A 15190-nucleotide genomic window follows, 5' to 3' on the forward strand; every position below is an offset into this window, starting at 1 on the left:
TCACACCTTTCCGAGGCTTCGTCTGGTCCCGTCTGACCCCGCTTTTCTTCAAACTGCTGAAGCAGATGGGAGGTTGCAAATTGGAACAGTTTTCTTTTAAAGTGTCTCCCCCTCCCCCCCAATTTTATTTTCTTTTGAGTCCCAGAGCAACATATGAAATTGCTTAAATACAGCAAAGAAGAATAAACTGATAGCTAGGAACAGTCCAGCTGAGAAACCTGCCAGATCCATCGCTTCAGAAACAGCTCTCTGCAGCTTATGTAGACTTACACAAAGCATCTGTTCTTTGTCTGAGCCCTTTTGCTTGTCACATTTCAAAGACTCCCTCCGCTAGCTACAGAGGCAACGGAAAGTATGCTCAGTTGCAAGTGGGGTTACAAAGAGATGAAGAGAGAAGGAATAAACCGAGACACAGATACACCTCCTCATAGCGGCTTCAGCTTCAAAACACGCTTTGAAAAAAGACAAGAGTGTGGAAAAAAAACCCAACAATAAAATTAAACGTGCAAAGCATTTGAGGAACAAGAAAAGCCTTGCTTCCACCTATAGCCCTGAGGAAAACGGCCATGTGAGGAATTGGGAACCACAGAAACCAGACATGGAATTTCTTTTAATAAAAATTACACAGAAAATCAGTGAGATAGATCACTGTGCAATGAGAGGCACGTGAAGCCTTGTATAGAGGTCACAGGGAGCGATGAGGAGGAGTCTGGAAGCGTGAAGCTCTGCATTCATCCGTCAGCCCCACCAGGAACAGAGAAACTTCCACCAAACCTCATGGGAGGGTTTGAGCACCCACAGCCCGGCATGGAAAGCAACGAGCTGGTGCCTTTTCCTCCGGCACGGCTGGGCCTTCGGAGGCTCCTGGGTCATATGTGCAGAGCAGAAAGAGGAGAAGAACTGCAGCTATTCCTTCACCAATGTCTGCGAAAGGTTTCTGTTTTCTCAGCTGAGAGCCCCGCAAAGCACAGGAACAAATTCACATGCAGCAGGTTTTACCCGTCACAAGAGGCAGAAGGGAGAGGGCAGTTCATCCGTCGATAATTTCGTGTGAGGTGTTTCCTGACAAAACATTATGATCTGTAAAGAGTGGATTTCAAAATCCTCTTGGGACTCCAAAGCTGTGAACCAGCTTCTAAGCCCTTCGTCTTGCAAGGAACGGCAGACACCCCACAAATAGACCCGTGACAGCCTTCCTGTTTCTAACGTAACCAAAATGGGAAGTGGCTCCCATGGCAAAACCAAAGACATTACTGCTATTTACATCAATAGTGCTGATTCACTGCCGCTCCATAGGAGAGATCCCACTGCAGAGTCCTTGTAACTCCTCAGAAATCTCCTTTTTTCCGTAGATAAAAGAACACTACAACAGCCTGGGCACTACCACATCTTCCAACCAACGTGACATTGCCCTTTGCTGCATCTGCCTGTCCCCGTCTATCAGCTTGAGAGGGCAAGGACTGGTGGGCTGTGGCGTGACTGTGAAGCACAAGGAACACCAAGGTTCTGTTTCACGGTGGGCACTGGATGTTTAAGAACATTTTTCATGCAGACCAAAAGATACACTGACACCATAAGCTTAAGAAAGGGATTTAAAGAGAAGCAGATTCAAGAAATGGCCTAAGAGTCAGGTTGTATTGCACGCAAGCTGTCACAGCCCACAGCCATCAAAACCACTACCAATAAGCAAGGTTTTGTTGTTTATTAAGATTCCGGGCAGGGATGGCAGACGAGATTCTGCATTTCTTGAGAATCTCAACATTTCCCCACCACAGCAAAGCACCAAGCACAGCAATGGATTACTGTACAGCAGACAATCCCTTTGTGCAATATGAGCACCTTGCCAAATCTTGGGAACACTCAGGACAAAGCCATAGATGGAAAAAGCAGCTGAAGGCTCCACAAAGCAAGAAAACAGCAGAAGGTGGAGTGAGAAAAGTTAGTTACAGTTCAGAGACCCAATGCCATGAAGCTGCAGAGGGAATTGCCCAGCACAGGGGAATAACCAGTTTTACAAGCAATGCTCTTGCTGCCAGTCATGTGCATGCAGTGAGTGACAGGATTAAGAGGGTTGTCTCCAAAAGACAAGCCCCCCCTAGCCTCACTTGCTCAGCGTAGAAATGAGAGACAAGGGATCTTGAGTTGCATTGTTTATCTTACTGAAGGAAAGGCACTGACATTTGCAGTCTGCAGCTTTTTCAGGGTTAGCAGCAGCCCTTTCCTTCTATGAAAGATGCACCTAATGCAACATCAGCTGTTACAGCTTCAGATGTGGAGACCACGAAAACCAAGAGCTAACTTGCATGGCAGGGAGGTCAGCACAGTGCTGTGTGACCGACAACCAGGAGTTTGATAAGGCCTTAGAGTCCACACTGATCACAACTTCTCTTCCTTTTGGAGAGAGGCTGAAGCTCTGAAAATACATCCAAAGATGAACATTTTCTATTAAGTAAACTTGCTATATTGATAGTTTGCAGAAATACACATTGTTATTTTTAAATATAGGCTGAAAGTGAGACAGTTCGTTTTTATCTCTTTTCTACAGGGTTTAAAGGATGCTTCCCATCCTGACCGAGGCAGCATGTACATGACAAAAAGCAATGAGGTCCTTGCAATAATTTATAGACCGACAGGAAACGTTAACCACACAAAGCATTTTGCCCGTCTGTCTCTCAGAAGCCACGTTTTTCTACAGAAACAAAGCAACCTGTGAAAACAGATGTTTCAGAAATTCATCATGTGAAGTTACAGGTCCAGGAAATCCACATCACTTTCTGTACTCTGAAGCAAATGTGCACATCGTGCAAATTATTTCATTATAATACTGTAAAATGGGAATTCTGCTGTGTGCTAAACACCGAGCACTGCAGGCACCAAGACAAAGACTCAGTGTGGCTCTTGATGACTGAAGACTGCGTATTTGTCCACTCATGTCTCCCACCGATAGTGTTTTGCACAGAAGCCAACTCCATCCTTAGCAACCTTTTATGCCTCTACAACGTTTTTTATTCCAAAGCACTTCAGCGCAGTCTCTTTGGACAAAAGAATAAGTCATCCCATTCTTAGATAGAGCACTCCATCCTATGGCGAACAGCATTATTTCTATACAGCTCAGAAGCACTGCCGGCCCAAACGCCACTCCCCACTGCCCCAGTGATCTTGTTCTTGCTCTTGTACTTTTAGACATAGTAATAAGAAAGTGTCAGGCAGAGAAAGTTGAGTAAAAATAGTTTTTTGAAAGAAAATTAATGATTAAAGTGCACGAAAATATTTATAGCCACAGGCTGAACCACAGTCTTCAATGAAATGCACTTGAATACTGATAATGCCTTCAATTCTTCCAACTGCTGTGGGAAGCACAACTCCTTTGAAGATGGAAGAAAGGTTGCGATCCAGAAAACCTGCTAAAGGTTTCTAGTTTGTCCCTCTAGAGGCATCATCTCGGTTGCTGATGGCTGCAATAGTGACTGCTCCTCTGAAGCAGCTGATCTGGGTTGTTTCTGTGGCATCCGTTTCCATGATCTCGTCTCTATAGCAGGAGACATAAGAACAGCAGCCCTTTGTCAGCAGGAAGCTGCCAAAGGGACCCAGTTTTTAGAAGAGGGCAGGTTTAGGGAAAACCCAACATATACCAGATAGTGTCTTAAGTGTTGCAGCTTCCACAGTCCTAGAAAACTGGCATCTAGCAAGAGCCGTGTTTAAATCTGCAGGATCTTCTGCCCACACTCTGCCAGGCTGAACAAACTATTTCTAGAGGAAGTAACAGCTCTCCATTTTCCACAGACGTGCTTCCCAGGTGTAACGAGGGAAGCAAACAATTATCTAAGGCAGAATCTGACAAAGTTGCCAGTGTTAGGGCTCTGATTTGAGCTCTAAAAGCCCTGTGATTCTAACACTTGTGAGTAAGCCTAAGTTGTACCTTCCCTACAAAAAGCACCACGCATTTGGGCTACTGTGTCAAAGCAAAGAAGAGCCCTTGCTTTTCTCAGCAATTTCATGAGCAAGCTGACCTATCCAAAATTTCTGTTACCAAAGACATAATAACACGCCAAGAGTAGCTGCTAAGCAGGAAGCTAAACAGATACTGAAGACCTTTCTTCATTATTTAATTTACCTTCTGGATTTATTTCTGAATCACTGGTGTTTCCAGGGTCTTCCTTAAGAACTCCCATGTCCTTTGCCCAATTCGTCCATTTAATTTCCTCCACTCTGGAGAGACAATATACAACAGACACTGATGCACAGAGCACAGATTTCAGTCCATATCTCATTGTCCTGCAGCATCCCAATCCAGCTCATCCTGCCAACACAATCCTGATGGTTTGGCTGTAGTAACAACATCCTACAGAGCTTTTCTTTGAGTAAAGATTTTCTGTAGTCTAAGCTCCATGAGGTAAATATCTCCTCCCTCTACATACTGTGTGCTGGCCTGTGTTTGTTTTAAAATATTCCATTTCCTCCCAGGGAATATACTTAATGTAAAGGATGCTCCAAGGATGTTCCATTTTCTATACATGCACCGTAACACCCTGGAGTAACAGAAGTGCTGCCTGCAGTTGGGTTTGCTGGGTGGGGAAAGGTTCTACCTGCTCTGGGCACATCATTGTGGACACCCTGTCACCATAACCCCTCACACAGATACGGGTTAAACAGGATGTCTTTTGGTGACACCATGTCTTGGTGACAATGCTGGCAGCTCAACTAGCTCTCAAACTTCCAGCATTGCAGTCACCAACCAGTTTGCATGTGCTCAGGAACATGGGGTTGAATCATTCCGTTAATTCAGTGCTGAAATTCCCTGTGGTGGTTCAGGGTAACCAGCTTCTGAATCACAGGAACCGGTTACTAGGCTAGAGCGTACGGGGTAACGGCACTTCTGCCTTACCTGAAACACCATCTCTCATCTTTCTTATTGAGGCCCACTGACATGAAGCAGCCAGATCTCCTCTTCCCACCTTGGCGCCACAGCCAGGCCTTCTCTATTTCCAGAATAGCAATAGCCCTCTGAAAGAGAAGTCTGTGTCAGAGAGAAAAACGGGATACAGAGCCCAGGCCCTCTTTTAGATTAAATCTTCCTCAATCAGCAACTAATTGGACTTAGAAAATCACTTTTGAACCCAAACCCAAAGTGCTGCTTAGCTTAATAGTACGAGGCAGTTACTTGTGCTATCACGTTACTTACGCACATGGATCTGGACTGGCTGGTAGCCATGCAAACAGCATGAGTTTTAAATACTTCTAAAAATGGTGTTAGGATTTACCTCCAGAGTGGTAAATTTATATAAATGAGAAGTTTATATCTTGAGGCTTAGGACAAAGACAAGCACTGTCATCTCTGATGTTATGGGAGATTGGGCCACAACATAAGTGCTGAGCAGCACCACATCTCACCTGCAGCTTCCAGACGCTTTCGCTGTCTTTAGAAACTTTCGTGACAGTCTCACTCATGAGCGCAATCAGCATGTTGAGCAGAAGAATGTAAGTGAGGATCACAAAGAGAAGCAGCAGGAACATGACGAAGTATCTGAACCTGGCATGTTCCTGGAAATCCAGGTCGCCCATCCCAATGGTGATCTTGAAGAGCTCCAGGGAGACGCTAAGCAGCCCGCCGTACATAGCGTGGCTCCCAGCGCTCTCCACCTGAGCAAGAGACTTGTTCTGAGGGACCGAAGGAGCATCCCCCATCAGCGTAACCAGAGCTATGAGGAAAAAACAAATTGAATCCTTCTCAGAAAATTCACTTCTTGCAGCCCAGCCTATAATATAACGCTAAGTAAGACCTTACCTGTAGCAAAGCCAAAGAGGAAGATGATATAAACCAAGAGGAAACGCAGCAGATCTCTCAGGATAGTCTGAAACAAATCAGGAGGAGGCGTCATTCCTTATCTCACATGAAATCACCAGAATGATCTCCTGTTCTCACACATCATAAACTAACCCCCAGTAACAATACCAAAAGCAAGCTGGAAAATGCTTTTATCAAGTTAAAGAAACTACTAATACATGTTAAATTACTTCCTTAGGTAATTAACATCACTGGTACTTAATCTGAGAGTACTACATTAACTTATTTGTTGTTACATTTGTATGAATAGGTTCTTTGAAACAAATAAATATCACATCAGCTCCCCAGTATGGCTGTTTCCAAATGGTTTCAACACACACATCTCTTTCTTTTCCATCTCCATTGTGTTTCACACAAGTGGAGACCAGGATTCTTCCCTGACACCTCATTTCACCTCTGTTTGTCTTGTCTTTCTAGTCCCAGACTCCTTTATGGACCGGGAAACACTTCTCCGTCCAAGCATAACAAACAGTTACTGGTTTTGACTGCTAGTTTTGAGTTTTTACAACAAACAAGTAAGTTTCCGCTGTCTCACTGTACTCAAAGATGGCAAACCAGTGGTTTGCCACAACTGGACTTCCTTGAAGACACTGACCTCATCTCCTCCTGCAATTTCTTGACTTCCATAGTCAGTATCTCAATTCCATTTATGGAAAGTAATTGCAGGACTTCTATTAGTTCCTCACACCCAAAAGCTTCTCACGCAAAGTTTTTTCTGAGTACTGACCTTCTGTATCATGACGCTGTAGATCCCAGTGCGCTGAAAGCCCCGCGTGTAGTACAACATGTTGACCCAGCCCAGGAGCAGGGAGAACACCATCACCGCCACGTAGTTTTCGGAACTTGCGCCATACAGGACGGCTGAGAGCAGCAAGGAGAAAGCCTGGATGAAGCTGGAGAGAAGCAGAATGAGCCACACAGCGACTTACCTCAGCAAAAAGGCCCATTTGCAGATCCGATCTGTTTTGCAGGGAAAAGCAAACATGTTTTATGAGGCCACATGGAGTGTATAAAGTGGCAGTTAATCAGACACATAGTTTATATAAGCAAATCCCGCTACAAGCAGACACAAAAATCATTGCAGTTCTGTTATGAACTAATTAATCTCGCAGTTTGAACTCTGAATTGCTTGATGTAACTCACATAACTGATAGAAAATGGAAAACAATTTACCACTTATGAACACATGCACACATACATGCACACACATGCGAGGTTACTTTCCTTTCAACCAAATCTGAGTCATAGTGACGGCATAATTAAAAACTTGAGCTCTTTTTCTAATAAGTGTGTGTTCTCAACTGTGAAATAGGGTCTGACCTTCAGTATGTTCAGCTAAAATCCAAGGACAGCCCCTAGCCAAAAAAGTCCATCACAACAAAGGGTTAGGACAAGATGCAGCAAGTAGAAGCAAGCAGGGAAGGGATGGGGAGAGCAGACAGCGGCAGAGAATCGCTTTCCTGCTCACCGTCTCTCTAGCAATGTTAGGGCAACTTAGCTGCACACAGCAGAGAACTGATTTCACCCGTGCTTTCATTGGCAAAAAACCCTCCAGAGACATACATCAAGATCTCAGTGCAGCTGTCAGAACACATAGTCTTCAGCGACTGGCGTCTCCTCCGCAAGTACAGACTCTAATAGAGAAAAATCAACGGTAGCCATTCATCAAAACAACAGGGCATGCGAGAGGGTGAATCCTGCCCGGCACAGCCTATTGCTCTGGGGAGAGCTTTGCTCCTCTTCACGCTTTCATTTTCAAGATCCCAAATTTCAGCTAGTTATCCTTCCAAGATTAAAAAAAGCCTTACTTATAAAGGGCAAGGATAAACAAGGGCTGAATCATGGCTCAGCCCTATGTTTTTATTAATAGATTGCACTAAATGCCAAGGATGCATTTTAGTACCATAAAATTGCAGAAGCCTCTTATAATTATTTACTGTGTGAGCCTATTCTTCCTCTTGCCCAGCAACCTGGCCTGTGCTGCTCCTGTCACTGCTAGATCGCACTGACACTGTCTCAGAGCAGGATTCGCTCCTGTCACCCCCTCACGCACATCCTGATGGCAGGAGAACAGAATCTGTTGCCTCTGTGTCAGTGCTGGTTGCCTTTTTTCAGTCTTACAATGAAACCAGATGAGAACTCCCCATACCTGAGCAAAGATTAGATAAATGCCTCCTAGCAAGATAATGATCAGTCCAGAGACCCAGAGGAAGCCCCCAGCTGTGAACTCCACTGGAAATGAAGGCTGCAAGATAAAAAAACCCAAACCACTGAAGACAGGCAGAGGTCATGGTGATAACCACCCCACACCTTCTAAACTCAGCTTCATTCAGGCCCTTCCAGATGAAAAAAGATCGTACATACCTTCACCCGTAAGGGTTGGTAGTAAGCAATAGCTGTAAAAATGATCATGAATGACAAGTATGAGACAAAACTGAAGTAGAATCTCTTGGAAGCAAACGTTTCCCATTTTTGCTGAAGCAGTTTGTTCAGTGGCTCCAAAACCACCATCTCGTACCGTTTCTATGGAAAAACAAACAACAAAAACGTACCCATGTGTCAACAGGAATGCAAATTCACCAGAGGGTTGAGTTTTTCAGGGTTGGAGTCCAGTGACTACAGTGGATAGGGTGTCCCTAAGGGTTTATTTGGTCAGGCCTTTCAGTATGAAAGAAATCAACCATTCCATAAGAAGTTACTTCTGCTTGGCTTCAAGGCATTTGGACACACCTGGGCTTCAGACAACCAAAAGATGCAAAATTTCTCTCATATTATAGATTATCAGAGGCACACCAAGCAGACTATAAATAATAAAATACGCAAACACTTCCATCATGCATTTCTTTCCCAGAAGAATGATCCTGTGGAATATCACAATAACTTGAAATTATTTGCAGAATTATACAGCAGCACTGTAGAAAGGCAGAGAAAAGTGTTGTTGACTTTTAGCAGAGGCGCTCACCGGTGTGTCGCTGCTGTATGCCAGAATCTCCAGCACAGAGTTTTCCTCGAAGCTGTCGAGAGAGGACAAGTCATAGAGAGACACGTGGATAGGTCCGTAGGTCCATTCAGTGAACTTGCGTGACAGGTGCCTGTACATCGGCTCTTTGATCTCTCTTTGGATGATGTGCTTGAAGATCTGAAAAGAAACAGGATGCACAGCAGAAAAAATGTGTGTGTAATGCAGGTGCAGGATGACACAAGCAAACCCAAATCACTGTCAAACACAGGACATCTTGCTTTCTGCGTTATACACTTTGATATATTCAAACACCAAACTAAAGGACAATCTAACTACACCTTGTATCAGCTCTTCCAGGTGCAGAACCCATTTTGGTCCAGACCAGCTGTCTTGGCTGGGACAGAGAGCAGCAGAATCCAGCTGAGACTCTGCAGGACACTAACTGGAGCGACCTGGGGGAGATCTCCTGTGTCATCTCCTGTGGCACTGCCACTGTCAGCAGCATTACCACAGGCTGGGTGCAAACCCAAGCACCAAACCCCACTGCTGCGCCGAGGATGTGTGCTGCACTCTTCCTCATTTCTCAGTAACCCCAAGTAACCCCTAGTTGTCTTTACCTCCACTTTGCCCGTCTTGGCAGCAAGCTGCAGAGGATTCAATCCATCATAATTCACTATCTCCTCCAGTTTGCACGCTGGGTCAACCTTCACACCTGCCTTCAAGATCTCAACGTATGTTGCGCTCACAAACTTGGTGTTCTCCACAGTGTCATCTGCAATCATCACCAGGGCATGGAGGACGGTGTTGCCCTGCGTATCCTGCTCCTGGATCCTGGCTTTCTGGTGGGGATTGTTTAGAAGATATTCCACCACCTCAAACTGGTTGGTGCAAGCAGCCAAGGAGAGGGGAAGTTCACCTGAAGAGATTAAGATAGTGTTTAGAGTGGAAGCAGAAACAGGTGAGAAAAATTAAAGGAGAAAAAAAATAATTCTGGGAAAATATATTCAGCCAACAGTTTTAGCAGAGGAACACCAAACAAGCTCCTTCCCACTGTCTCGAGATTCTGAAGGAGTTTTACAGTAAATACATACTCCCTATTTCTGTGTACAGCTGAAACACTTTCCCAGACTCCTGATATGGCTAAACTAATCAATTATTTGTGTCTGTCTGAAGCCCCCCAGGTGGGATTAAATGCAGAAAACCAAAGATGACGGCAAGCGCCTACTGCCTGTGAAAGGATTCTGCCATTCAAGTCAGTCAAGAGCTTGATTACAGGACAGTAGAGAAGGCAACCAATGCACAGAGGGGCAAACCCAACTTAGAACCAGCAGCATCGCATACAGTGAACCAATAAAAAAAGAGAAGGGACTCACCAAAATAAAAGTAAATTCCTTCTTTCTTCTTCCTGAAGAATTCCCCATGGGCTCTGGCATGGACATCAGCTCCATTCTCTACTAGAAGTTTCACTAAGTCTAGGCTCCTTTTCTCGATGGCAATGTGGAGTGCTGTCTGGCCTAAGGAAACAGCAAAACCTGTCACTCGGTGTCACTATCAGAGGGAACAGGCATGGGACTCTTCAGCAAAGTGCTGTTTCAACAGTCGCTGCGTGTTCTGCACAGCAATCCTGCAGTCTCGGTGCTGGGCAGCGTGCGTGGCAATTGATGACTTTCAGCAATGTTCATTGGAAAAGCACGTTGCAAACACGGGATCAGAAGCCCCGAGACTGTCAGAAATTCAATGCAAGTCCAGGTAGTTACCCCTGCCTGGCACTAGATCCCAAGCAGCTACGAGAAGATAGAGACAACCATAACATACTTGACTATGCTGTACACCTGCTGTTGAAAGGATAACGCAACCAGCAAAACTCATTCTGAAATAGTGATATACTATTTCTTTTTCACTTCTAGAGGTTTTTAAGCTTTCCCAAGCAAATCTTCCCACATTCCAGGGTTATCTGTTTTACAGGCTGAGAACAAAGTTGCAGAAGTGAAGTGTACAATTCAGGGTTGAAGAGGACACAGTACCAGAATCAGAAATCAGAACTGAAATGTGGGCAGGCTGTCCCTAACTGCACCAGAACTCTGGGACTGCAGTGCAGCATAAGCTCCTCTTCTCCTCTTTTTCCTTGTATCCGCACATCTCTCGTGCCTAATGGGGAGGAGGCTGCTCTGGCACAGCATCAGAACATAAACCTTACCTCTGTAGTAACAATCAGAGCACGCGACATTGACAAGCGGCCGGGGATTCTGTGTCTTTTGATCTATCTCCAGCAAAAGTGGGATTGTGTCATTCTTTCCATTTTTTAAGTTCAACAGGGCTTTCATTAAGCAAGTCTTCCCAGTCTTTGCATCTAGGAGAAAAAGAACATCCAACAGGTTGTACGTGTGCTTTACAAACACCTGTATTACCCAGTTTAGTGTGTGCAGAACTTAACTGTCACTGTAGGACCAAATACAACAATAATTCTAGATGTCTTACTCAGTATTTTTAGTCTGCAGTAGAGGCAAAAGCCTTAGGATAGATGTAATTAATGGCATTTTCCATCCTCGGATGGACATGAGGAAAATGAAAGAATAGACAGAGGGCTAGAGAAAGCAAAACAACATGAACAGGTTCCCCTGCTTCCCTCCTACATGAACAAGTGCTGCCTCTGCTAACCCTGTTTATGGAACAAGAATCTACCTGTGTATTCGGAATTGGTGAGAAATTTGGAGGTCCTCCTTAAGTACTCGAGTAAACCATCCAGTGCCTCGGGGCTGCCCCTTGAGACTGCGCTGAAGAGCCTGTCTCTGTCAAAGCGGTTGGGGTCCTTTTGGCTAGGGAAGAAATTCTAAGTGTTAAGAAGCTCTAGAGAGCAGACAACAAGTGTGTAATAAGTTCTAGTGGGACAGTGTAGAAAAGGAGGGAGGGCAGAAGAGTATGTCAGATAGAACGAGTATTTTATTTTTGAGTCACGGGAAAAACAGATTTCCCAGAATTCTCTTAAGTGGCTGCTCTTTCCATCAGCTGGAGCTCTTCCCAGATCCAGTCTGATGTGCAGCCCTGGAACACATCCAGGGCACAAAGAAAGAGAAGCCTGAGATAGATGCAGGACCAGAGTCAGTCCCACCACATGGGGTGTAGTTTACATCCCTCCCTGGCCAGAATGGTTCACTCGTGCAGAGCTCCCTCCCAGCAGAGATCAACAGGGATCCCACCCCAAATACCCAACAGTTACTCACTTGCTGACGAGCCCTGGCCAATAGTTCAGATTAATCTTGACTCTAGGAGCAAAGTCACTGCTCTCCTTCTGATAAGGCGTCTCCAGGGGTCGTGGCTCTCCCTTCTTTCCAAGCCCTGATCTTTCTTCCTTTTTACTAGATGCAGGTTTATCTTCTGGGACACTGTCATCTGTTTCCAGAACTCCTATCAACCTGTTCCTCTGACACGGGCCCGGCTGCCCGTTTGTGAAGTTATCCATTTCTAGTAGAAATGATCTTGCAGATCACCAAAGATGTTCCCTGCTGAGAGACTAAACCTGCAAAGGAGGAGGAGAATTAACAATTTGGTCACAAACCTAGAATATATTCAGTGTGGCACAGAGAAAAGAACATTTCCAGGCCCAGTGTTCCTACAGTTGACTATGGGTCCCTTGAGAGAGAGATTCAGTAAAACTCTGCACAGTAGGAATTTTGAATAAAGGATCAAGGCCTTAAATAGGGCACCACTGGAGAAGTTCATGAAATACAGGCAACTTGTCTGCACAACATCTGAACCCCCTTTGTGAGATGACCTCACCTGTTGGCAGCAGCACAGGTTCCTTGCATAAAAGGCAAAGAAAGTGGATCTTTAGGAGACTACGATCATTGTTCTTGCCTCAGTGCAACCAACACAGGCTAGACACCAAGTGGCCAAAAAGATAAGATTAACTGTAGGCCATCTTTGGAACAGTGGTAAGTTTGTTCATGTTCTCTGTTGGTAAGCATTACACTGTTTCTAGAGGGAAAACACATGCACAAATTACGTTCCCCTCATGCACTCTCACATTTCATCCCATGGCAAAATGAGTGGGATCTCCCCAATGTTTGGAGCTGTTGGCTCCCCATGTGAGCACAGGCAAACACACACCCCAGCTGCCAGGTGGGCACCCAGAGCCTGAACAGGGCACAGCTGGATCCAGAGCTGCCGTGCAGGGAGCATCAGTATTCACCAGAGCACCCAGCCAGCCCACTGCTCTCATCTAATACGTCCTGTACTCCTTCTTCACCCTTTTGAGACATCTCTTCATGTATATCTGGACATATCTCAGATCCACGCCCAATGCAAGCTATCTGTAGTCAGCACACGACCGCGGATCCACGCACAGCTCGTGAGGCAGCAGGGAAACATCCACGATTACCAACCTGAAGCAGAGCCTTTTTTAATGACTCCGTCTTATTCACATGCGCTCCCTCCAAATGGTTAACAGGTTTTCTCTGAAGAGAAGTCTCCCTTGCTGGGACTACAGCCAGACTCCATAGCCTGTACCAGCAAGGACATAAATTGACACAGCATTAGCATTCTGGCTTGGATTAGTATGTGGAAAAACACAATTCTAGGCAGAAAACGGCCACAAAACATTTATGCAGCTCACAGCAAGAAATCCAAGGGCTGATTTCAAGATGGACCGTTACGATAAATCAGCCGTTCAGTTTAGTCTCCACTCTAACAAGACACATTCCTCTGCACATACAGGCATACACCCTATAATCCCATTTCAGACTTATTTCCTCCCCCAAAACACTTACTGGTACATTTGCCGATCCTTTAGAGGGCTATTTGTACTTCCATAATAGTTTGCTTGTGCTTTTCTGTCTTCCTTTCCCCAAAATCATTTCTCAGCTGCAGTTTCCATCTCTCCACAGCGCTCAAGAGAGTTATTTATTGTCTGTCTTGAACAGACAGACTGTCTGGTTTAAAAGCAAGAGCAAAATGGTCCTAAAAAAAAAGGACCCTATAAAAGGACCCTATAATATATACATCCGCTTTGTGCATCTCTAGGAAACAGAGAGCACTCTGCCAGCTCAGCTTTCACTTCTCTACTCAAGAGCCGAGTTGTTTCTTTCTGCGAGTTTCCCAAGCCATTTTGAGTAGCGCAGCACCAGCCCTGCTGTCAGAGAGGAAGAGCACAGCACTTACCCCGAGTTGCTGCAAGCTCCACCCAAGAACCGATCTGACAAGGAGTCCCAACAGATCCTTCAGACAGTAAATAACCTCTCAGTAGAAACCAAGTCAAATGCCAACAAGTGTTAATAAGCATGAAAGCAGAGCCCAAATTATTTACATCCATGGGTGAGAGTCCTCTTCTTCTGCGGAGAAGATCACGCTCATATTAGCAGTCTAGTAACAGCACGAGGTTGAACTCCCAGTTGGTGGTGGTCCATGAGAGAATCCAGGCTGCCTGTGAGAAGGAATAACCACGGCTTAGTGCTATTTACTCAAGTCTATAGCTTTCTGCAAAGTGAAGAAGGGCTTGCACAGGAAATGACTAGAGAGATTTCTCAGTAAAAGAGAGCCAATGAGTGCAGTGCTCTTATATGGGAAAGCTGGCTGGCTTCTGCAAATTCATAACACTTAACCCCTGCCTGCATGTATAGAGGCAGCTTCTTGTGCCTTTCAACAACCGCCCGCTCAGACCCCAAGAGAGGCGGCTGGTGTGACCCTGGCCGTGCTAAAGCCCGTGGTTTGGTTTTGAGGTTTGTCACAAGGCTCTCTCGGCCTCAGGACAAGCAAGAATGTATTGAAACATCTGAGGTCAACTGTTACCGTGGGCAGCCAGTTCTCCTCACACTTCACACACCCCATTACAAGGCAGAGAAAACCGTATGAGAAAATAAACCGCCCAGAGCATCACCCTACAACACACGCAGTGTCAGCTGCTCGTCACAAGCTCAGCAGACTGCACGAAGCAGCCCCAGTTCCAAAACACTTGGGCTACTGGTTACATAATTTGCCACTAGTTCCCACTTCTTGATGAGCTGCCTCCCCAAACGAGTGCAAGTCTGAGGCTTGGAGGTTCTGGGAGCACAGACTGAGCAACTGATTGGAGTAAAGACCATGCATGCAGACTAATGCCTCTTTACTTGTCACTTGCAAAACAGGACCCCTGGGAACACAAGACACCAGCCCACACCAAGTGAATTCATTTTTTCTGTCCACTCCTAACAAAACCCAGGCCTGAGGAGGCAGTGTGATCGTTATCTCTGGCGGCATCGATGCAGGAGGACATTCAGCACCCCCGGTCTCAACAGCTTTCCCCAGCACAGCGCTGCTGCAGAGCGATTCTCATCTGTACTCTGTAGACAAGTACAAAGCCATTTATGTGATCTAGTGCTCATCTAGAGAATATTACTGACTAACAAGAC

At 45.4% G+C, this 15190-nt stretch overlaps 1 protein-coding gene across 2 annotated transcripts; it reads right to left on the reverse strand.

Moving 5' to 3' along the window:
• Positions 1–3216: 3216 nt before the first annotated feature.
• On the reverse strand, positions 3217–13943 carry TRPV2 (transient receptor potential cation channel subfamily V member 2). 2 transcript variants are annotated; one of them, XM_080357339.1, is made up of 17 exons: positions 13574–13943; positions 13190–13307; positions 12029–12324; positions 11490–11623; positions 11005–11157; positions 10181–10321; positions 9425–9723; positions 8808–8984; positions 8210–8368; positions 7995–8090; positions 7409–7479; positions 6573–6738; positions 5786–5852; positions 5392–5699; positions 4886–5004; positions 4115–4209; positions 3217–3529 (listed from the first exon to the last, which is right to left on the reverse strand). In XM_080357339.1, the coding sequence occupies exons 3-17, from the start codon at positions 12265–12267 to the stop codon at positions 3405–3407; spliced, it is 2349 nt and encodes a 782-aa protein (XP_080213465.1). In that variant the 5' UTR covers positions 12268–12324; positions 13190–13307; positions 13574–13943; the 3' UTR covers positions 3217–3404. The 2 variants fall into 2 exon arrangements, with proteins under 2 accessions (XP_080213465.1, XP_080213466.1); XM_080357340.1 differs by having other exon boundaries at positions 3394–3574.
• Between the last annotated feature and the right edge of the window lie 1247 nt (positions 13944–15190).

This window comes from Nesoenas mayeri (assembly GCF_963082525.1).
Source record: "Nesoenas mayeri genome assembly, chromosome: 20".
NCBI lineage: Eukaryota > Metazoa > Chordata > Aves > Columbiformes > Columbidae > Nesoenas > Nesoenas mayeri.

Bases quoted from the DNA above. Each gene is read 5' to 3' on its own strand.
- TRPV2 (XM_080357339.1), bottom strand. From the start codon at position 12,267: ATGGATAACTTCACAAACGGGCAGCCGGGCCCGTGTCAGAGGAACAGG. The intron at 10,322-11,004 runs GTAAGGTTTATG...CTGTTTCCTTAG, and splicing joins CTCTGATTGTTACTACAGAG to GCCAGACAGCACTCCACATT. The intron at 8,985-9,424 runs GTAAAGACAACT...GTTTCTTTTCAG, and splicing joins CCAAGACGGGCAAAGTGGAG to ATCTTCAAGCACATCATCCA.